Source organism: Cebus imitator, unplaced genomic scaffold (genome assembly GCF_001604975.1).
Source record: "Cebus imitator isolate Cc_AM_T3 unplaced genomic scaffold, Cebus_imitator-1.0 Scaffold315, whole genome shotgun sequence".
NCBI lineage: Eukaryota > Metazoa > Chordata > Mammalia > Primates > Cebidae > Cebus > Cebus imitator.
Window position 1 is genome coordinate 560,646 of NW_016107630.1, and position 25,896 is coordinate 586,541.

The 25,896-nt window shown below is 33.7% G+C and overlaps 1 protein-coding gene across 2 annotated transcripts in view; it reads left to right on the plus strand.

The window, feature by feature from the left end:
- Positions 1–25,896, plus strand: part of DPYD (dihydropyrimidine dehydrogenase) — a 758,429-nt gene that overhangs the window by 532,096 nt on the left and 200,437 nt on the right. For both annotated transcript variants that reach the window (XM_017503801.2, XM_017503800.2), the window contains exons 15-16: positions 7,063–7,183; positions 7,967–8,086. In XM_017503801.2, the coding sequence (XP_017359290.1) occupies positions 7,063–7,183; positions 7,967–8,086 (241 nt within the window). The remainder of the gene's footprint in view (positions 1–7,062; positions 7,184–7,966; positions 8,087–25,896) is intronic.

Genomic DNA, 25,896 nt, shown 5'->3' on the forward strand with positions numbered 1-25,896 from the left:
AAAAAAAAAAAAAAAAAAAAAACAATGTCAGGAATGGTACACTAGGGAAATCCTATCAGAAAGGAAGGAAAAAACAGTATTAAGTTATATTCACGGGAAATACTATTTAAAGAAACAAAACAGGAATGCAGTTCCCTTTAGCTGACAAAAATATGTATAGCATCTCCCTTCCCCTCAAGGTCCCAGGGACTAAGGACTAGAGTTCAGGCAGGGTCAGAGGTACAAACTCTGGAAAACCCTCAATATATTAAAGATTCAAATGGAAAGAATCATGGTCAGCCTGGACCCTCAGATAGATTCTCATGGACTTCCAGACCACAGTAGGGGATAATTTTCTCCAAGCATTTTAGCTCACTGATGGAGAGCATCAGAAGACTGTTTTCAAACTCTATTGACTCCTGGAGCAAGAGCTACCAATATCCTGTGTCTCCCACTTATTTTGGCTCCATGGAAGAGGAGATACAAATGTTATGTGGCTCAAGATGGAAAGCTGGTATGCAATTAGAAGTTCTTCATTCTTTCATTCAACATGGTATTTATTGTCTTTCATGTACCAGGCTCTTTGCTATGATAAAAGAATAAAATACATCCTAATAGTCTAGTAGAAAGAAATTGATTATTAAGCAGAGAAGATGATTATAAAACACTATGATAAATGCAGTAATAAAGAAGCATTATAGGAGCACTAAAGAGGCAGCCATTTACTAATCCATCCTTTGTTGAAGTAGGATGGAAGAATTTGTCATGGAGGGCTGCTTTGAGGGGTGTTATTCCAGGGACAAAACATGAAGGGCATTCTAGGCAGAGAGGAAGAAATAAGAAATAACCTGAAATGAGAAACAGAATGGAGAAGGCTATGTACCTGCGGAGGAGAGGACAACAGGCCTTAAGTCTACTTAAGGCACAGGAAAGTGGCCTCTCTCTCTCTCTCACACACACACACACACACACACACTCCACATATGTACACTTACAACATTCTATAATCACATTATATGTTTGTTGTATGCATTTTCTCCCCTAGATTATAAAGTATTTTGGTTTATGTTTTTAAAGAATAGGGACAGCATATCACACATCTCTGAATCTCTATCATCCAACATAGTACCTAAAACAGTTGTCCATTAGGTTATCCTGGACCCAGTATTCTATACTTTCCATTTTCTTCCAAGTACATAGAAATAAGAAAGTCAGTGTCAATTTGCGTGGTTTAAGCTCTACCAATTCAACAACACTTGTTGAATGCCTACTATATGTCAGGTTCTGTGCTACATGCTCTGAAATAATCTGAAATGATAGAACACTATTAGCATATCTTTTTTGACACTTAATAGCAAATGTCCATTTTATCATGTGCCTGGGTTGCATTTCCTCACAGACTCTAACTTCCTTGTGTCATTCATCTTAGTATTCAGCACAGAAAAGTTGTAGTGCCTCATGGTGAATAAATATTTGCTAAAAGGATAGATTACCCACAATGCCACTTTCTTTCATTTTTCTATTTATATTTGAGTACCTTTAGATTATTTTTATAATATTAGATGAAATTTACCCATATTAGAAATATGGACATATAGGTAAGAGTGGAACTTAGATCATGCCAAACTGTTTCCCAAAGATTCTTGTACTTGGCTTTCCCCTAGCCCCCCAATCTGTTAGATGTATAATGGTTCACATTGTGGTTTAAATGAGCATTTTCGTTATATGGAAAAAAAATGAAAGGTGTTCATGAGGCTGATAACATTTCATATTTTTTTTGCCATTTGGATTTCATATTTGGTGAATGAACTATGTTAAAGTTTTGCCCATTTTTCTCATTAATTTGCAGATGGTTCTTTATATATTCTGGATACTACTCCTTTATGAGTTGTGTTGCAGAATCTTTTCCCACTTTGTGGCTTGTCTTTTCACAATGTTTTTAAATATATTAACATTTTAATTGTAATATCTTCAAATATATCAATAGTTTTCCTTTAAAAAATATGGAACATTTTCTTTACCCTCAAAAATTTTCTTACACTTGTTTCCACTTAATTCCTCCTCCACGCCTAATTCTCTGTCTTAGCAACCACTGCTCTGCTGTTCATACTCATAGATTTTCCTCTTACAGAATTTCTAAGTATATGCATATAGTGTATACTTCTGTAACTCAGCGTCATTTTGTTTTAGTAATTCCAAGTTGTGGCATGATTCATTAGTTTCTTTTAGTGGCATGATCATATTCCATTGTGTGAATATGCAACAACTTTATTTATCCTCTCACATATTGATGAACATTGGGGTTATTTCAAATTTGGGCCTACTTTAAAAGAGTTCCTATGAGTATTCATTTGCAATTTTTAATGTAGAAGTATGCTTTCATTTCTCTTGTATATATAATTAAGAGTTTACCTTTATAAGAAACTGCACAACTAATTTCCAAAGTGGTTGCACCCACCATTAGAATTCTTAAGTCAGGAAAACAGATACAAGAACACATGCTAAAAGAAATAAGTTAATAAAAACACCTCCATTCCAACACATAATCTTTGCATTCACTAATATTATAATTGTACCTGGAATAGTTGACTACCTGTCCTGTTTTATTGACATAGAAGGATAATATATCACTTTTGCTCATTATTTTGCAGCTACTTCTAATCTTACAGGTATAAGTAAAGTAGAAGCCTTTTATAGTTCTAGTTTACAGTTGATGGCTGAATTTCACTTTAGGGAGCAATTTTGCTAAAGAAGATGATGGTTTAGGACATAATAATGGGAAAGAAAATTAAGAAGGTGAAATTGGTACTCAGATTGATCTTCTGGGCCCCAGTTCATTCCATCAGAAACATGGATGTAATGAAAATTCCAGCCACCTCTTGGCATGTCATGTGAATTAAGAGTTGCTTTGTGAAAAGCATTTTATAACTGGTAAAATTTTTCAGTGGATTCATTGAAATGCCAGCTTCTAAGAAAGCCATTTTGAAAAGAATTGTACAGAGTGAAAATTACTAGATAAACGGGAAAGAAATGTTTCTTCAAGTCAAAATTTCACTTGTAATTTAGCTTATCAGGAAATTCTCAGTCTCATTCTGTAGTGCTTATTTCTTTGCAGAGGACATGAAACCAGTGAGATTTGATGCCCTAAGTAATTGGTGGAAATGCCTGCCCTACAATGAAGAGGTCATCTTCAGGGTCTCAAAAGCAGCAGATGGATCATCTTCAGAATTCCCTTAATGTATAACTAAATACAGAGTAGTTACTAGAATTAAAAATTATTATCTTGTGGCCCAGATTAGAAATTAGCTTTAAAAACAACCAGTTTTGCATAATGGACACTACTGCAGCAAGTAATCTATATTCCTCAGCATTACATTTTCTAGTAGTGTTATCATCATTGTTTGATTTTCATAGGAATCTATTCCTGATAAGATTAGTTGCAGGCAGCCACTGGGCTGTAACTCATCAAAATATTCAAATAGGCCAAGTTTGTCTCAAGTTTGCTTTTATCAAAACTCTCAGCATTTCACAGGTCTGGTCTGGTACCTTCACTTCATGTAGTATCTTCAAGACCGCCATTTGCTTCCTGGATCTGTCACTCATTCTCTTATGGGCTTCAAGTGGCCTCCTGCTTATAACGTCATTCCCCTCCATCACAGGAAATTATTTTATTGCTTCAGAGATTTCTTTATTGATCACATTGAATAACAAAAGGGTTAACAGGTATTGAAGAACATGCACACACACACACACACACACACACACACGGACAAGCAACTACTGTGGAGAGATTGTAAATCATGTTCAGGGAGGAGCATAATTAATGCCTTTAGAAAGCACCAATAAAGCATTTGTAATCTAGGTAGATGTTTTGTGTACTAGACACTTTAAAAATTTTGTTAAGCTATTCTATTTTGCTTAATTATCCATCACTTTTTCACAGAATTACTCCTGATTTATAAAGCAGTCTTCCTAGATTTCATGATTTTAGACACTGTCACAAAATATATCTGGGTTTTTTCCTAAATCTAGACATACTTTATACCTTCATGGCTATATAAAGAAATAATTTGAAAATATGCCAAGTTGCCAAGTTTTTACTCATTCCTCATTCATTGACACAACAGATATTTTTTAGTGACTGTAAATAGAGCAGTCAATAATTGTTTTGTTTTGTTTCTTTGTATTGGTGTTGGTAATGGTAAACTTTCAATTTGTCTGAGAGATAAGAGTACTTTTGTTTATTTTTGATCCTGAAAATTTGGGGAAGATTAGAAATTGTCTAAAACTTATTTATTTCAATAAGATTCTAAAAACTGGCTTGTTAAAAAAGGCAAAACCCTCTGATGCTATGACTAGAAAATGAGAAGGTCAAGACGCAGACACTATTAATTGCTTTTAGATTTTTAACATTAATATCAAAATTGTGATGAAACCAGGAAAGTGTAAATAGTTACACTCTACTCTTTTCCCCAAAAGTATATAGATTCATTTCATGATATTATTGGCCTCACCACATTTCTAGTTGTATTAGAATATTCTCTATTATACCTGTCAAACAAAACTTTGCAATACACAGAACAATCATTAATTTTTACAATAACTGCCAGGCGCGGTGGCTCATGCCTGTAATCCCAGCACTTTGAAAAGCCAAGGCAGGCGGATCACAAGGTCAAGATATTGATAACATGGTGAAACCCCGTCTCTACTAAAAAATACAAAAATTAGCTGGGCATGGTGGCGCGCGCCTGTGGTCCCAGCTACTCCGGAGGCTGAGCCAGGAGAATTGCTTGAACCCAGGAAGCGGAGGTTGCAGTAAACTGAGATTGCACCACTGCACTCCAGCCTGGCGCCTGGCGACAGAGCAAGACTATGTCTCAAAAAAAAAATTTTTTTTTTACAATAATTTTGGTTAAAAGTTGTTTTTAAAATTTTCAGGTAACCAAACTGTACTTATACTGGCTACAATGATTAGTTCAGCAGCAGACTTGCATAAGTATGAAGATGAGAAAAATATATGTGAACACTGTCAACTTAACTCATGGAAGTATGGGACGGTCATATTATGTTATCTCAAAATAGAGACAGATGATTCAAATAAACAGTGCTAACCCAAAATCCATATATTTCTAAGGATTAGAAAACCTTTGAACAAATTCCAAGTTGTTAAAAGTGGGTAATAGGCAGTCATTTAAAGCAGTCATCTAGTGAAAATCAGAAAAAAAAGTCTGACAAATGTTCAAAGTAAATTATTATAGCATGGGGGTCAATAGTATTGAAAGCCACTTAGAAGCCTATATCAGATTATTAGTGTTTACTCTATTGGAACCAAATAATATTACAAATTTGTTTCAGTAATTCTTATCAGGATACATTCCATGTATTATGCGATTCAAGTGATCTTTAAATTATTGTCAAATTCTACCTTAAAAAGAGCTTTCACAAAGGACATGCAATTCATATCATCTAGAGTTACTGTCATTTCTAGGCTAAGTCCCATGGAAATTCATAACTTAGAAATGAAAGTCACAAAGATGCAACTGCCTTCATAATACCAATGCAGTGGTTATAAATATTTCATGAGCATTGCATGGGCAGGGGCAGATCTCCATTTTCATGAGTTAGAATTTGTACAGCTAAGTCTCCTCATTTTACTATTCATAATATACTGTATGCCCTATAGAGCATTCCATATAGTACTTTTTTAATATTTATGTTTAATGAAGAAATTACTGTTCTAAAAAAAGAACAAGCCAAGCCAAAGACTTCTTTTTAAAAGTATTGTTTTGCAGAATAGAGACAATAACAATCAACAGAAATTACCTCATTGCAGTATCTTAGCACAAAAATGCATAACTTTTCGAGTAATACAGGATGACGGATCAAGACACATTAAACCTAAGTGAAAAGGTTCTTTCTAAAGGTTACAACATTAGAAATTTCATCTTAAAGGAATTTGAAAGGTTAAAATGCAAGGAGCAACTTTCTTACATATAAAAATATTAATTACAAATGATATGCTTGCCTACTATTTCATAGTTTAAATATATGACTGTATTTTTCTAGGCTTTTCTTTTATTCAAAAACATTTTAACTTGCTAAGATAATATTACCAAGTTCAATAATGAATTTCTATTGCATAGTTTAAGGTAATTTATCAAAGCACATTATCAGTACCTGTCAGAATGAATTTTGCACTAAAAGTAATGAAAAAAAGGACTATTGTATGTGTTGAAATCAAAGAACATTACTGTACTGTAGCTAAGTTATTTCAGTGGAAAGGATAGGTGTTTGCCCTCTAAATGATACTTGCCCCCCTCCATGAGAAAATAAAGCCTGGAAAATCACAGAAAATAGGAAAAGAAATTGTCTATTTCTTGCTTTTTAAAATGAGCATTTGAAATTTTATTTCATTTTTGTCATTTTGATCAATTCTTTCAAGTTTGTGAGTGTTAAAAAACGCTGCACAGATATTGGTAACATTTACAAAAGTAATTTAAAGTTGCTGATCAGGTCATGTATGATACAAGGCTGAATTATTCCATATTAGCATATAGTATATATCACATATAGATTGATGATAAAGTCATAGATAGATTTATTTTGAATACATGTCAAAACTAAGTCTAATAATGAAAACAACAAGCTTTAGATTTAATATCATTCGCTTGAGAGTCAGCAGTTTAAATATTTTTTTTATTTTGCTTAAACCAATGAGGTCACTGGAAATTTTGTAATGTTTCCTGTACTTACCATCAAAAGTTTGTGTTTCATTCCTGGTAATATTTAACTGAAAGTGGGAAACACTTTCTTCCACTTTGTTCTTTGAAATTTTATTTTCTAAAAGCTCTCTTGAGGAATTTAACCTTTATGTGATGAATTTGCAGTTCACTTGAAGTGTGTTAACCTTAGTTCCCTAATGAGTCTAGGTGTAATACTGAGGAAGAATTTGAGAAATATATCATGTAGCTCATTGTCAAGTTGGATTTGTCTTGCACGTCTCTGGCTTTGCTGCTATTCCAATACACATTTCGATCACAATTCTTTAATTATGTTCTATATTTAACTGACCTATTTGAACAGGATCCAGAGCTGGTGCGGAACATCTGCCGCTGGGTTAGGCAAGCTGTTCGGATTCCTTTTTTTGCCAAGTTGACCCCAAATGTCACCGATATTGTGAGCATCGCAAGAGCTGCAAAGGAAGGTAAGAACTTGACTTGAATAAGTTGCTCAGTATTATAAATATTGGCCTATATCATGTAGCCATACTCAAGTATGTCTTTTCCTACAAACACATGTGCGTATTTTTTTTGTTTAAAATTTAAAAGTTTCCAATTGAGCACTTGATCCCACAAACACAGGAGTTTTATACATGGACTCACACTAGCAAATGGACCATGAACTTTGATCTGGAAACACAAGATCATTTATAGTTTTTCCTAATAAACACTTATTTCACATATTATGCCAACAACACAGTCACAGCAAACCTCTCCAAAATAAATGACCTCATAATGTAATAATTCAGCATATTAACCTTTCATGAAGTAAAAAAGAAAAAAAAAAATCCGGTTTCCACAATGTGAAATTTCTTATGAGTTTTCTCTATATTTTATAGGCCCTAGCTGACTTCCTTAAACACATGCTCAATAAATATCTGTTGAATACATAAATCATACATGCTTGTGTTCCATCCCAGGGAAATTGCACCCTGACTTGCAAAGATAATATAAATCACCTGGAAAATAACACTGAATACAAAACATCTGATATCAACAAGTCAGTATAATAATTGAGACAGTAAAGTTGTGGTCATTAAAACTTTTTTAATGTTTAATGTAGGAGTTAAATTAGTGAAGATCTTGAAGAGAAGACATGTTCTCAAGAGATAGTAGAATGTGCATTTTTCTGGGTTGTAAGGGCTTGAATGGGTTTTAACTATCATGTCTTTAGGAGCCTCATGAAAATATTGATGTGTCTTTCACAGGTGGTGCAGATGGCGTTACAGCCACCAACACCGTCTCGGGTCTGATGGGATTAAAATCTGATGGCACACCCTGGCCAGCAGTGGGGATTGCAAAGCGAACCACATATGGAGGAGTCTCTGGTAGGTGTTGCCCACTTCTTGCTTTGGGCTTCCTTGGAGGTTGCTGAAAAATCAGGAGATCATGTTACATGAAAGTGTTTTGTGTCCTTTATGATTCCAATAGCTAGTCAATATTCCTAATAATTATGACAGACAGAACAAATTGAATGTGAAAACCCAAGTGACTGTTAGCACAGGATGAAAGAATATCAAGATAAAGTCTATTCTCTTGTGCTGCATGCTTCCCTAAGAATTTCTCATTGTCTCTCAGTTCTTTCAGCACTTATTAGTAAGGCTTAATACCAGGACCCTCCAAGAGAAAAATATAAGCACCCTCATTATAATATCTTTTTCATAGTCTGGACTAGTTTTCATTCTTCCTAAAATTTAGGCATCTACTTTCCTCAAAAACCTTGCTTTCACAACTGTCCCAAACCATTAAAGCACTGAATTAAGCATCAGCTGACAAGACATTTACAGACCTCACACCTTTGCACTCTTTTTCTCATTATCATACACTTGAATTTGAAAAAGAGAGATTTTAATCTCAAGGTCCTGTTCAGTATCTTTACCCTGTGCACTCTGTGACTGTGACAACATGAGCTTGATCTTGCAAAGGCAATGCTGTAAGGTTCTTGACTGTACTGCTATGGGGATTAGTCTCCTTGGTGATAGAGAAAGTGGTAAATATATATAACATAGCAGTGCCCCACTGTTCAAGAAAAGCATTGCTGAATCAGACCAAAATGTGCTTTTGGAAGAGGCTGGACAGACACAAATAAAGCTCTATCCATGCTGAGGTATTCTGTTTTGAGAGTATGAAGTATGTCTATAAGCCATGATGAACAAAAACAGTTATATTCTGCTTTCAATTGAATGCCATTCCCACAATGTCAGAAAGAAGAAGGCTGATGAGGAGCACCTGTTCAGGCTCCAGACACAGCCCGCTTTTATCAGGCACTATCAAACAGGGCCTTAAATATTATTGTAATGCAGAATAACATGGCCACGTTAGCATGTGCCACGGAAAGAGAGTCAAGAGACTCCGGAGTTGGGCTGTAACATGCACTATGTTTTCTGTCAGCCCATTTCAGTTTTTCCAGCCTGCCATGTTGACAGCAAGAGAATAAAGGAGGTCACAGAGGGTGCTGAACATTAAAAATTAATAAAAGAACTATTGCAGTAGTATTTTATATAAGTAACACCATTCATGTTTTCTTATTTAAGCTGAAATTTCTGAATATTTTCCCATACTATAACTTAGTATAATAACAAGACAGAATTACAACATTAGAAAAAGTCTTTTGTGTTGCAGTCTTTAAGCATATACACACTGGAAATTATAGCAGTACCTGAAAACAAGTTCAGTCATACCTCAGGACCTGTTAGCGTTTCCATAAAACTCTATATCTAAGATTTATAAATTCATATATAAATATTCACTTGGGCTATAAGCTTAGCTAAGCCTGGATGGAACTTTCATTTTAAACAACAAAAATCTCTAACATTTAAAAGGACTTGTACCTCATTTCTTATAGGTTCTATATTAAGTTTCTTCACATTAAGCAATCTGTTTTGAAAATAGCCTTTCTCTACATTGACAAAATTAATATGGCTTTCCTCCTTTAACGCAATGCTTGCTTAAGTTTAAAGGTAATAGAATCTGAAAAGCAGCTTACATAGGCAATGATAATATATTTTAGGACAGAGCAAGTTCTATAACAGAGTACCTTTCGAATGAGTTGTAACAAAACTTAGCCTAGCAAAATTGTGTTAAATAATAATGGTTTCAAATTTTATGAGAATTTTATCAAATATGGTTGTCAGGACTTCAAATGCAGCTTTAATACTGAAAATTACATAAAATATGCTAGATATTTTTATAAGATTTTTTAAAAATTTACCATAGCAAAGTGCTAATATCCGTTCAAGTGTTCTCTCAGACCATGGCAATGTCTACTTTCAGGGGAGCTGCATGAATCACAGATTTTTATGAAGTGAAAACTAAGTAGAGTTTAATTTTGGATAGCCACCTGAAACACAACACATACTTTTCATTGCCATTGAAGGACATTTTCCCCTTTCAACATATGCTCCAGCAGTTTGTTCAATTGTTATTTTTCTCAGAATAAGATTTTTGCTCTTTGAAATGAAGATTATGTGTTGTTTACATACGGAAACAGTGAGGCACCTGGAGTAGTATACCTGCTGTAGAAAAATGGGCACATTTCAAGAATGTTCTTCTTGAGAAAATGTGTTAGCTAATAAAGGACTGTGACTTGCATTGGGAAAACATTATCTCAGCTAAGGAATGTCAATTGAATTATTTCAGATATAAGTAGCCTTGATTCCAGAGCAATGTTTTTCAAATGTTGGTTCCCAACTCACAAATATACTGTGAAATCAAGTTTATTGAACGGTAATCAACATTTTAAAAAATAAAATAGAATAAGAAATGTCAGAATGCTTTGCACATAATTGGGATAAGCATTATTTGGTCAAACTTCTTTTTCAGCTATGCACGTAATATACACTTATATGTGCCATAATGTAAAATGCTCTTTTTACTTATCTTCAAAAGAGTTTGAGAGTTACTGTTTCAGAGGGAGGTTTTTTGTTGTTGTTGTTGTTAAATAAAAGAAGTCATTAAGACTGTAGAAGGATAACTTTTACCTGCTGTATTTTAAAAGTTCCATCAAGAGAGCGAATTATGACCTCATTCCAAGGTCTTATCCCCGGTTTTGCTATTTTAGAACTATTTTTCTAATTCAGCTACAGATGATTAGATTCTTAGGAGGTGAGGGGTGCTTAAATATATGAAGCAAACTCATAAAGTGATTTATAAAGTTGAATTTCAATTATGGGAGAAATACATCATAGTATTGCTCCATCAGGAAGTTGAATTATACATCAGATGATGTCATAGTGAAAACAATTTAAAACGTAATCTTGTTTGGTATTCATAAGGAATATTTTTTATCTAACAAGGATGGCTGATTAAGCTGTCCACCATATAAGTAGTCTGTCTAAACCATTGATTCTAAAGAATTCTCTGCCTTTCTTTGGGCAATATAGACTTAACACTAAGTTGTTATGACCTAACTTTCCTTTTTCTAGAATCCATGCAGAAACTTCTGTTGTATCAAACAGCGGTTAATTCATGTATCGCCACACAGTTGAATAGTTTATTGGGTTTGGGGAGAGGAAAGGAAGAAAAAAATTCTTTGACTTTGTTTGATTGGAAGAAACTCTAATCTCAGTAACAATTATAAACTCCATCCTTGAATGCACGACTCATTATTTTTCCTAGTATTTTTCTTTTTCGCTTGTTTTAGTTTCAAATTTTGACCTTTTTTTCTGACTTCATCCCCAAATAATGAGGGCATCTTAAGATAGCCCCAACTCAGTGATTGCTATCACCTATATAAATGGTGTTATCCAGCTGTGGTGTGACATTTTCACATGAAATCCTCCCTGTGGGTAAGATCCTTTCAGAGCTGGTTAAGAGTCAGTCCTGCATGGCATAAACTAAAGATGTCTTTCTTGCAGCTGACTTCATGAGGATAACATTTATTCATTTACAGGTGCTTTGGGAGAAAAAGTAATCAAGCATTTTTCAATGGGGTAAATTCATTTGAAGTTTTTGTTGTTGTTCCTTGTGTTTTTAATGTCTTTTATTGATGGGGAATAAATTTCATTTTCCTGTATATATTTTGTATGTTGCGTATGCAAACACATGCACATTCACACACACAGGAAAGAGTGCAGAAGGCATTTAAATTGAAATAATGATAGACACTTAGGCTTAATATAATTTACTTCCCACAAGCTTGAAAATTTAACTTATTGTTTTAAATTATTTTATTTGCCAAATTTGTTCTATTTTTGCCAGAAAAAAAAAGAATTTCTGATTCTTAACTTCAAATTTTGAATGCTTGTTTGAAATTATTAATTATTTATCTACTTATGCAATTAAAACGAAACACATTTTGTTCAATATTAAGACTTATAAACTTTGTTATTGATTTCTGATAATTTATGAAAGATAGCTTTTAAGATTTTCTCTCTATTTCAGCCCAAAGTTACTTCTCTCATAGAGGTTATTACAGAATCCAATAAATGATTGTGTATTTCTCAATAAATTATAATGGCATATTCCATGAATGTTCTTAGAACCTACAAGTTAATATAAATGATTTGAAATCTACCTACTTGAGATATGGGACACTGGCTTGTATGGTTACAAACTTCCTAAAGGTGTTTCTAATAGGAAATACTAATACAAGAAGATACAAGTTAGAAATTTAGTTAGTAATTTGTAGGTCTGTGTCAGTGTAAGACCAGAAGTAAGTACAAATTACATACTTTAGAAAACTTGCACAAATGTGAATCAATATTGTAGCTTAAAAAAGGATTTTTTGTATCGACTTCACATCACATAGTTTATGTGTGTTTTTAAGATAATTACTAAGGCGTGAATTGTTAGAATGCAATAACTTAGCAGCATGCACTCTGCTACTGGGCATTACATAAACACAAATCCAGTGTAACCCACTCTAATCATACACTTATTTTGTTGTATTTATTAGTGAATATTTGTGTAAAATCAGGAAGATGGCAAAACAAAACAGATTCGAAACTCAGAAGTTTTAGTTACATTTTTCTTTAAATAACTATTTTCACACATGCCAGCAACTGAAGATTTTGGCAGGATTGCTTTAAGTTCTTACACCACACATTACAATTCTATCATAAAATACAGTGTTGGTATTTTTTTTAATTGGGAAGTCATTTTAAATGTGCTGGATTTTTTATGTGTCAATCACATGATTATTGATGCATAAATTGCTTTTAGAAAAACACACCTACTATCTGTCATAAAATTTAAGCTATCTGTTGTAATCATCTTTATCAATAAGAGCTTAGGCTTTAACATTGAACGTCTAAAATAACCTGATAGATAAAGTTGGAATTTAAATGAATAAAAATGTGATAAATCATGCCAAAAAGAATAACTAAAAGGAGAGCCTTCCATTTTACACTCACTTATCTCTTTTCCTCTTTGTGTGTACAAAAGTAATGCGAAAAACCTGGCCTGTTATTCATATATGTAAAAACATTCTTAGCTTATTACAAGTTTAAGTGATCAAACTATTAAAGACCTTGTTATACAAAAATATATGTACTATATTTGCAGAACAATCAAAAGTAGGCATTTCAAATAAAGATGCTAGTACAATCTTTATTATAAATTATCACTTTGGTTGAGAGAGGCTCACCGTTAGAAATATTCTCATTTAAATAATGCCCATTTGAATATATTCATGTACAGATTGACAAATAATCCCCTCTTTCATTATATTGCCTTTCCTGGACCCTGAGTATCTCACTGTTTAGCCATCGTTGGTCTGTGCAGGAGATCAGAGCCCTAATAATAGATTTTTGACAGTGAGCTCGCCTGCTACCTGCCCTACAGAAATCCTCACTGTTCATGTTTGCTTCATGGCAACAAAGCAGACAGAAGGAAAATGCCAAGTGCTGAGTCTGAGGTACAGCCTTGCCTTGGCTTGACATTTCAGCAGAATAGCAGTTTATGAGATGCATAATTTTTCATCTGGGACTCAGCTGCCATATTCATAGATGCTTACAGCTCATCGACAGACTGGAGCAAGGGCAAAGGTTTAAAGCATAGATCAAGGTCTACATCCTTAGGTATTTTAAAATAACTATTGTCCTGCAGATAAATGGTAGAATCAAATAGTATTTAAAAGCCAACAAATTCATGGGTACCTGGATATTATATATTTTTCCTTTGGTTCAAAATTAGGAAAATAAATTAATGCCTGCTCCAGTTCCTAAGAAAATATTTGATAGACTTTGTAAACCAAAGGACTCTGACAAGCATATTAAGAAAACTTACCTTTGCAGCAGCAGTAATGAATTATTAAATTTCTTTCCTCTGTGTGTGTTTTTTCATAAAGAATGATTTCAAGCTTGAAATTAATCAAAAATGTTCTATTATGAAAGTAAAACTAGGGAGTATTGTGTCACTGTTTGAGCTTGAATTTAAATATTCACAGATTCATGCATATCTACTGTACTAAAAAATCAGTGTAGGTACACGTCAGTGGTTGTTTAATTTAGAACTACACATCTCTGTAAGCTTCAGAAACAGTTCACCATGTCACAGTCTCATACAGAACAATGGTACAGTACATTGGATTAATTAAGGAAGCCTTGCAGAGAACTGAGTTCTCAGTATGTCAAGATTTCAGTTTTATGTTAAATATTTTCTAAAGGCCAGACCCTTAAATCTCAGGGGCTGTACCAAGCAGTGAGCTGTGAATTTAACCATAGGCTAACTGCTAATGATAAGAAAAAGAGTCCTAGTTGAGGCAGCTGTAATACAGTCATTGGATTAGGCTATCAATCACTCGACTCCCTAAGGAAAAGGGGAAGAAGACCAAACAGTGAAAAGGGAAATCAGGAAATGAGGGCATGACTGGAATGAGATTCCTCACCATCTTTATCCATTCATCGTCTTAAATCCCTAAGCATCAGACCAAACTCTCTAGCATTACTCTCCAACACATTTATTCCTCACATCTAAAGGACTATCAAAATGTCATTGCCTCTCAGTAGTTGAAGAAGTTGCTTCCTGCTGGAAGCAAATGCCTGATTACATAAGAAGAAATTAGATTAACTCTTAATTTATTGGATTTATGATTTATATTTATGAGTCTTTTATTGATCAGGATTCATCTAAGTAAAGAAAATATTCTTATTTAACTTGTAAACTGTAGCCAGTTTTTGCTTATCATCATTCTTTTGATGAGGTGAGATTCCAGTAGATCAGTGGTTCTCAAACTTTCGCATGCATCAGAAACTGGAGGGCTTGTTGCGACATAGATCTCTGGACCTCTTCCCCAGAGTTTCTGATACATAAGTCTGGGAGGACCTGAGGATGTTCGCTGCTAACAAATTCCAGATGATACTTTTGCTACCAATGTGAGAACCACACTTTGAGAACAGATGAATAAAGATTAGTATCATTGAGCATTTTGGTTTGAATATCTTATTTCCAAAATAATGTCAAAAGCTTTAAGCAATGGTAAAATTAGAGGGTTATAGTATTTGATAAGTAAATAATAATTTCTGCCCACAGTTAAGTATCTGAAACAAATTATAGTAAATGAAATCTGAATTCATTCTTAGAAAAAGTGGAACAGAGTCTTTGAGGTCTCGGAATAGAAAAGAACATGTCACTCCATTTAAGATTAAATGTTGAGTGCAAACCATTGTTTATGCAGAAAGAATTTATTCTGAGTGCCACTGAAGACAATTTATGGATATTTACTAGTCCTTTGAAAACGAAACAAGTGTGAGTCAGACAAGGATAAAATTAAGCTCACGATTGTGAAATATTGTTTTTCTTCTTAGCTTTGTATAGACACTAGCATATTGAGTAATAACAGCTCTCTTCTAGGACAGTCCTTACATGCAAAATTACCTACTTATGTTTTCAAACCCTTAAAGTATGGGAAGCAACAGTATTGGTAGCCTACTGCTTTTCTCTCTTAATTTACTTATTTCCTGCCATCCCCAAACAGTGCTATCCTGTTATTAGTGGAAAGGGGGAGATAACCAATGTTGTGGAGATATGCTATGTCAATGCAGTGTTCCTGCTGTTAGCACTGTTACACTGTGCACTTAGCTCTTCCAAAGTCATCTTCACAGTCTGTTCAGGATACTATTCATCAATCCTGGAAGTTGCTTGAAACCTTCTTCTGACAGACAAATGTCCTGATATGCATGCCCAACAATGTAATACCATGTGAATGCCTGGTAGAAAACACCTCAGATTCCAAGAGGTCCTTAAGTGTGGGGCATAGTAAACCTTTGAGACACATACATGGTATCTGATACTTGAAGGTGGAGAGTGCAAGGGTTATATAGGAGTGAAGATAAGAGTCAGTATCAGAAGAGAGGTGACAAAGGAATTTGATCAGGACAACTTAACTTTACTTGCTATGTTTTTGGAGAATCCAACCTTTCAACTCAATTCAGTGACGAAATATTGGATTGAAAATTGTACTGAAGATTTTATATATAGCACATTATTTCTGTGGTTTTCGAATTGTTATGGTGACAAATACCCTACATTCAAAACGTTATAAACCATATACTCCTCACTCATTTTAGCTAACCTGAGAATTTTAGCAATAAATTCAACTGCTAGCAAAAGACATAATCCCCCATGTTTTGCAAATATGAATTCTTTAAATGAAACTGTTTCAGCATTCTTTTAAATAAACCTAGTAAGAATAAATAACACCACTGTGCTTTTTTGTATTTGTCATCATCCATTTAAAAATTCATAAACATGCTCTAAGAATGAGTGGGAAGTTTTGCATCTTATTTTCTCCTAAAACTCATATTTTTAATCAATTTCTCCATCAAATTTTATCCTAATTTTATGTTTTTTTAATACTTGAACATCTTTTAAGGATCCTCTTTGGAAGTACTCCTTAACAAAATGTATGTCTATAAATGGGCATTTACATTTTAAAGATTCCTAAATTAAGTCTTTTAAATGATAAATTATTTCCTGTATTGTTAGAATTTATAATTTATCAAAACAACATAAATATATCATAAACATTGATAATTATTCAAAATAAAAGTGAATTTTATTGAAGATTCACTTATTACTGAGAAATATATTGCTTTTTAAATAATTTTATCATGCATCCATTGAGACATATTATTTTTTTAAAATAGAGTTCATTATCAATTTTATTCTTTCGCTTTTGGGTGTGGACACTGAAAATCCTTGTTTATCTAAATAAATAAACTGGAAGGAGTTTAGTATAGTCATTTACCCAAATATATGAATGCCTTTCCCATTGTAACCCAAAAATTAGTTTGAGCAACTTGATTACTTGCTCTTTCAATTTTATTGAAATCAGGAGCTTGGGAGTTACCTGATTTGCAAGAATTTTTGTTAATCATTAGAATCAATCACTTTTTTAAAACCAACACCAATATTTTGAATTATTTTGTTGGGTACCCCAGCATGTTTATATCCTATATACATCATTGAAATATTTCAGAGCAATGAGAAATACACTTTTTTTTGAAAGTAGAGGAAGGACTGTTGAAACAGGAGTTGAGGCAGAGGAATCAGCATGGCGTCTTGATTGCATTGTTTCTCAGGCATATAAAACCTAAGAAATCATACCTATGGAAATTGGGAAACTAAAAAATGATTCCCTTAAAATCAGTTTACTTGTGGGATATATAAATTTCTGTGTACAGTGTAACTCTGAGTGTGTGTACTCTGTGAGAAAACCACTAGCATATTTCATTTAATCTTTACACAGTTTTATGACAACTAAGCAATACCTTGGTTTTCCTTTTTCTGTAAACCTAACTATATCTCGTACAGTAGCACTTACAATTTTAAGAAAGTTGTCAGACCGAAGGCGATGGCTCACACATGTAATCCCAGCATTTTAGGAGGTTGAGGCAGGCAGATCGCTTGAGCCCAGGAATTTGAGACCAGCCTGAGCAACATGGTAAAATCCTGTCTTTACCAAAAATATAAAACTGAGCCTGGCATGGTGGCATGCACCTGTAGACCCAGCTACTCTGGAGGCTGAGATGGGAGGAACAATTGCACCTCGGAGGTCGATGCTGCAGTGAGCCAAGATTGCATCCATGTACTCCAGCCTGGACAAAAGAGTGAGACCCTGTCTCAAACAAAAAAAAAAAAAAAAAAGGAAGAAAATTGTTGTTCATGGATTTATAAATCCCAGTATTTAAGTTAATATATGCTCCTGGTGGTATTTGGAAATTTATATTGACAGACTTTTGTGCTGCTAGAATATTGATCAGCATTTTTGCATTCCTCAGCAGCACTGGCTATTCTAACAATTCATAGCAGCTATGTGGGAATATCGAGGCCTCTGAATAATTTGATCTTTATGTGCCTAGAGCTTTATTGAACACTTTCTATGCATTCTTATTTAAATAACCTTAGGAGGTGGGTATCATTGGGCCCATTCTGCAGACTTAGAGACTCAAATCTAGATGCTTAAGAAACTTGCCAGAGTTTACATAACCAGCACATGTCATAGTTTGCGTTCATACTCAGATCTTTCTTTAAAATGAACTTTTAGGCATTTTTATCAATGTCAGAGATTAACATCTGTCATATCTGTCTAAATATAGTATACTCATTAAATTCTAATAGGCTACAAGTGTCACTTACTAATCTAACATTGATTCTATCTGGTTTTGAAAATCTGCCAGTGTACTCTTCTGTGACCCTTGTTAAAATTATGCGCCCACCTTACCTGTTTCACTCAGTCTGTATCTTGGAAAATTAAGTCAAAAAGGTAAATTAGGGAGACATTCTTGGATTTGTTTCAAGGGAAAAAAATGAGAGGTACCATTTTTCCTGAAGTGTAAGCAAGCATGCAGGGTTTGCTAGAAATGAACCAATAATAGTAGTAAAATTCATCAATATAGTAATAAAAAAGTTTATTTCTTACTGCCTTGGATAAACCATCTGAGCATGCAGTCTAACTGTGATTCCGAGAGCAACTTTGGATGTCCTTCTTAATTTTTTCTTTGTAATCCTGAGTAAGTTACAAATGCCTGTGTTCCGGAGTATGTCTCATCTTCATTTCGAACAGATTCGTCTTTTTTCCCAGAAGCAGCATCATCTGTTTTATAATTTCAACTGAGCTTGCAAAAAGCCTAGTAAGTAATTCAGATATGATACCTTTTCATTAGGTGAGGAGAGAGAAGGACATTTTGAAGAAGGTGAGGTAGGGAAGAAATTGAGATTGAAAAAACCCTATACTAAGTCCTTTCTGAAGTGAAAAAAGAGCTCACGCTATTTCTAACTTCCCCTGGTTTGCAACAAAACATGACATAACATAAATAAAATAAAACTAAACAAGAAGGTTGAACTGTGTTAGCACATATCTGTCATGATGTGGTGTGAGAAATTTTAATTAGTATGTATTAATTTGAAAAGAAGTATGTGGAACAGAAACCACAAGTCCAAAGAATGTTCCTAAATTAGTCTCAGTTCATTTAGCACATTTGGTTGACGATTGACCTGTTTGGATTATCAACACCTTAAAAGCAAGAGCCATTGTTTCTTTCCTATCATCTCCTCCAGAATTTAGGAAAGTTTTAGGCACATAATAGACATGCAAGAAACCCCATTTTATTCTTAATATTCAGCTGCATATAAGCAGAAGGATTGGGTGATTGGACTTTTGTTGTTGTTTGAGACAGAGTGTCACTCAGTCGCCCAGGATGGAGTGCAATAGTGTGATCTCCACTCACTGCAGCCTCCACCCCCCAGGTTCAAGTGATTCTCCTGCCTCAGTCTCCCGAGTAGCTGGGATTACAGACTCACACCACCATGCCAGCTAATTGCTAATTTTTGTATTTTTAGTTGAGACAGGGTTTTGCCAGGTTGGCCAGTCTGGTCCAAACTTGTGACCTCAGGTGATCCATCTGCCTCAGCCCCCCAAAGTGCTGGGATTACAGGTGTAAGCCACCACACCCAGCCTGGACTGACTTTTAATCTTTGCCAGCCATCTTGATGTTGCTGTTGAGCTTTTGGAAATGTAGTAAAAATTTCTAACTAATAAAATATAGGCCATCTTACTGTGTCAGATGCTGGGAACTTTTCACATATTATGCTATTTAATCAGTATAACAAACTGATCAGGTGGGCACAGTTAGGGGCCAGTTTTATTGAAAAATAAATTGAGGCACAGAGAAGTCAAGTAAATTCTATAATGTCACATAGCTGGTATCCAGGTATATTGGAATCCCTACTATAGGACTCTTCATACTGTATACTTAGCTGCCCCCTCTCCCTTGCTCATTCTGTATTAATTTATTCTATTAAGCTTTGGTAATGTCTTAACATATTGTGGGATGAAAATATATAGTCACTTTTGTACTTAACAAAAAATATTGACTGAAAACAATCTATAAATATAACACTAAGATTAATCACTGTTTTAAAAAAAATTCACAGTAATGACAGGTCACAATTACACTGTAAGTGGTCTAGTAAACCTCTCAGTATTCCTATTAACTTCTGTGCTTCATGCATTTCTCATATTAATATACTGAGAAATAACACAAAGAAACATATGTACTTTTCAAGGCAGATGCCAAAGGTTTAATGGATCAAATTATTTCTATGTTGGATTTTTATTCACTAGTTGCAAACATTTGGTCTTTTTCTTCAGTTTATTCTAATGCTAAAATGGAATTATAAATTTCTCTATTAAGTAGTTAAAATGAAAACATAATAGAAATGAATTAGGCCAACACTAATGCCTTGTGTCATTGAAATGTCTTTTTACCTTAGTGTTTCCAGCTACCCAAATGCTTGTTTTAATAACAAAATAACAAGTTTATACTAGATGAGGGTGTGGTAATATTTTGTAGAAATTGTGTGTGTGTGTGTCTGTGTGTGCGCATGCACGTGCGTGCACATGTGTGTGTGTGTGTGTGTGTGTGTGTATGTGTCTGGGGATTTGTTCCTTGCACATTATTTGAAATAACCCCCAAAGACCTTTCTTTAGTTGCACCATTTTTATATAGGTTTGTGGTGTGGTTTGGCTCTGTCCCCACTCAAATCTTATCTTGAACTGCAGTTCCCATAATCCCCACATGTCATGGGAGGAGCCCAATGGGAGGTAATTGAATCATGAGGGCAGTTACCTCCATGCTGTTCTCATGATAGTGAGGGAGTTCCTACGAGATCTTTTGGTTTTATAGGGGACTTTCCCCCCAATTTGCTCTGCACTTCTTGCTGCCACCATATGAAGAAGGACATGTTTGTTTCCCCTTCTGCCACGATTTTAAGTTTCCTGAGGCCTCCCCAGCCCAGAAGAACTGTGAGTCAATTAAACCTCTTTCGTTTATAAATTACCCAGCCTCAGGTATGTCTTTAATAGCAGTGGGAGAAACGGCTAATACAGCTTATAATACAGCAGAGGTCACTGAAGTCTTCAGTGTGATAATAATCACGTGAGGAGCTTTTCAAATACACTGATTCTTGGAATTAGAGCCTCTGATTCAGTAGATTTGTGGTAAAGCCAGACATGGCTTTATATTCTCAATCCGCATCTCAGAGGATTCTGATACCTGCAACTTTGGTCTCCACTTTGAAAGGAAAAAAATAAAATAAAACCTAATGTAGGGTATAACACATTATAAAGTAATATAATTTTGTGTAATAAAATTTTGAGATGTTTGTTTTAAGGAGAATGAAATGAAAAACTATATCTTTGATTGGTTAAATTTAGTCAACAATCATCCTAATACTAGTAATTCAAATACAGGAATTTAGGTTATAAGTGATTGGACACTTGGGTGGACTCTCCAAAAGTCTCACCAAAATATATGAAGACATAGAGAACAAACAAAAATTTAATGAGGTGGGAGCATTGCCTGAGCCTAGGAGGCAAAGGTTGTGGGGAGCTGAGATTACACCACTGCACTCCAGCCTGGGTGGACTTTCAGCCATTTGTCAGAATAGCCAAGAAATTTTCACAAATATTCTATTTAGCGAGCTTCACATATGGATTTAAACTTTGAGTGATAGGATTCAGCAGTAGTAGTCCTTCTTAACTATTCCTAATTCTTGACCAGGTATTTCAGAGTGTGTATATATGATTATATGCATCAAAAAGCTGTTATTATGAGGATACTGTAATAATTGGTTCAGGTTTTGTTTTTTATGTTTATTTCCTAACTACAAATAGAAAAAAATAGAAAAATGAAGCACTTAGCACTTTTTAAACTACTTTAAGGCAAGCAGGATTGCTCTTGCTCTGATGCCATAGGATAGAACCTGCAATGAGGAAAGCTTCTTCATTTCTCTTCATCTCTGAGAGCAAGGAGTTGTTGGAGGCCATGCCTAATGTTTAAGAGGTCTAATTCCCAGAAGCTATGATCTTCAAGTAGAATCAGAGACTTCAAGAGTCCTGTCTATTTACTGTGAACTTTGTAGTTTACATATATCCCTTCTATAGAGAGTGTTAGACGTCAGGGCAAGGAGGAAAGTTAAAACCCTCCACCTTTTACTTTGTAAAGTGCCATAAATGTCTACTAGATTCTGACAATTTGTCTTTGATCCATTAGCATCAATGTTTTATCTGTCTTTAGTCCTGAAAAGGGAATTTGCACCACCAAGCAGACAGAAACAGCAGGACATTTCACGTTGGGTTAAAATGAGAAGATACAGAATGGTTAGGAAAATACATAGGAGATGGAAAGACAATACAGAATCAAAAATACGATACCACAAATAAAATTCACATTGCTGCTATGAAGAGCAGAATTGAGATCATGGAAAATTGAATGTGTTGTGAAGAATAGTCATAGTAATTTCTCCAGAAAATGTAGAGAAATAAGACAAGGTAATCAAAATTATGAAAGAGAAGGTGTTGATCAGACATCTCAAAATGAATTCATGATGAAGTAGCAGGATGGGAGTGGGGGAGCAAAATAATTAAAATACATTTATATTCATAAGTGAAATTGATCTAAAACTATTATTTGATGCTTTAAAAAAATTGACTAGCAGTTAATTTTATATTAATTGCTAGGAAATTAAATTCAACAGCACATTAAAAGATATAATCATCTTGACCAAAGAAGAATCTTCCAGGAATGCAAAGATGGCTTAATATTATGAACATTATTAACATAATATACTATATATCCAATATGAAAAAAATTAATTCTTTTGAAATGATCTGAAAGCTCATCCTAAAATTTCATTATCAGTTTCTGTTTAAAATCTTAGAAAACTAAAAGTAGTTTATGATAAATATTAATTAATATGATTGAGAATATACATCTTAAACCAAAAGTCAGACTCACACTTAACGAATTTACTATTAAAAATAGTTCCATTAAATTAAAGGTTAAGACAAAGATATATACTGAACCGTGAACATTGTTATTTAATATTGTTCTGGAAGTTATGTCTGACACATGTAACATCAAAAAAGTGACATATGTTTCTAGAAAATACCATTATTGTTATTAGAGATTCTCTGTTTACATACCTAAGAAATGTAAACAGGTATTTTAAATCTCAGAATTAATTGAAGTGTAAAACAATGAGATAATAATGGTGATATTATAGCAGCTACATTTTATTAAGGAGATTTTGTGTACCAAGCTCTGAGTTAGGCAGCTTTCACAAAGAATCATTTCATAAATGAGAAAAATGGTACCAAGACCTCAGGTTCATTAGCAGTTGAGGTAAGATTTGACTGATTCCAAGGCTTATACTCTTGGACCTAGTGTTTCCACACTTGAGCATACAAGGAATGGCTTTCCTATACACTAGCATTCAAACTAACAAAAAAAGAGTATAAAACACTGATCCTTAAATAATATATGGAACTGAAAGAAACAACATAACTACTTCAGCAAAGAAGCAGCTTTGAATATATGACAAAACCTAGTAAGTTCTTATAGTAAAAGACTCAGTAAATACCGCATTTCTTTCAAATTAAGTTATAGGTTTAATGCAATTGCAAAATTGAAATGAGCTTTTTTTCTAAGACATATAAAATTATTTTAAAATTTAGGAGCAAAAGGAAACAGGAAAAAAAATCACCAAGCAGTTTTTTTAACTAGATGAAAGGTGAAAAGAGACATACATAACAGATTATTTAAACCAATTTTGAAATTATAATAACTAAGACAATGTTTTCTGGCACAAGAATCATTAGATAAACGAATAGAATAGTTTGGAACAGAGAACTCTGAAATAGTCTTGATATTTCCAAGAATATCACATGTAAAAGAAGACACTCAAACCAATTGTTGAGAGAAAAAAGATGTTTTATTAGACAGATAATTAACGGATATATTAGCTATTTAGAAAAAAAAGTCTTAACTTTTCTTCATACTATACATCAAAATAAATTATAGACTAAAATTTTAACAATTGTGCTAAATTAAGCTGTTTAAAAAAAAAGAAAAAGATGGATGTACATTTATCCTATTTGAAAGTCATTCCACCATAAGGGCACATGCATATACGTGTTCAACACGGCACTATTCACAATAGCAAAGACATGGAACCATATTAGATGCCCATCAGCAGTAGACTAAATAAAGAAAATGTGGTATATAAACACCATGGAATACTACACAGCTATACAAAAGTGAAATCATGGCATTTGCAGCAACATGGATGAAACTGGAGGCCATTATCCTAAGCAAATTGACAGAGAAGCAGAAAACCAAATACCACTTTCACTGAGAAGTGGGAGCTGGACACTGAATAAATACACTTGAACACAAAGAAGGGAACAATAGACACTTGGGGCCTATTTGAAAGAGGAGGCTAGGAGGAGGGTGAGGACAGAAAAACCACCTATGCCGATTTCCTAGGTGACAAAATTCTTTATACACCAAACCCACGCAACATGTAATTTATCCATGTAACAAACCTGCACATGTAACCCTTGAACCTAAAATAAATGTTGGTAAGAAAAAAAAAGTTGAATTTTATTTAAAAAATTTTATGCTAGTAAATTAGCTTGTCTAGTAAAATTGTGTATCTAGAAAATATATGATTTTCTACTTTTGTCTGTTAGAGTCATAAAATGATATTAATTTATTTCCTAATATGAAACAGCCTTTGCATCCCTTAAAAAAAAAGAAAATGTTAAAAAAAAACGCTTTCTATAGGTAAAAGAAGTGGAAAAATATCAATGAAAATATTGAAAATATCTGACTGCATATTATCTTAAAATTTTTATATATCAAAAAAATGAACAAAATTAGAAGATGAATATAAAAGTGTTCATAAGACATCAATAATGCAGTTGCTTCAGAATCAAGGTCTGTGACTTCTCATTCAGAGAATATCATGTCATAAAATAGCTGTATCCTCAACAAAAGCTTTGTAGTCAACAAAGTAACACCAGTGGGTTTTCTTTCTTATAACATCACTCAGTGTAGGTTTAATATCAAGCATAATATCAAGAGGTAAGTCAATAAAAGCAACTCTGAGCTGCTCTGGCTTAAAATAGACATAGATTTTTAAAGTTATGTGAGCACTAGATGGAAAAAGCCAATAACTTACGTGCATAAACTCTTAAAACTCAGTTTGCAGGACATGCAAAGTGAAGCAATGGTGGGCTATTTTTCAGTATTGAATTGGTAAAATATTTAAAGGCAACACATAATTCAACGATAATGATGAGGTAGATAGTTTTATACTCATGGTATTACACTTTGTTATACTTCATAGGGGAAAAATTAAAATTATTCCCTGTATGACCTCATTGATGTCATTTAGGAATGTTCCATAGCTTATTTGTGTTAAACCCTCTGTTTCTAGATCCCATACGTTTCTCATCCTTAGTACATTTACTTATTTTTCTGGGACTTACTTAGTTTGATAACTTCCTGAGATACTCTAAGCATTCTGAGAAACTTTAGATAACATTTGCATATTTGAAAATATTTTTCCTCTATCCTCATACTTAATAATTTGATTGGATATATATTTTATATTTAAAATAATTTTTAATTAAGTATTTATTGCCAGTATTCCAGTTTCTTCTATCAGTTATTGAGAAGGGTGATCTCAACTGTTATTTGCTCTTTTAAGTTTTATGTGTGTATATATATATATATATATATATATATATATATATGCACATATATAAATTATTTTATCCTTTTAGTAGGATGTACTCTTTATCTCTTGTGATCTGGTTTTCAAAACTGAGATTTTCCTTTTAATTCCT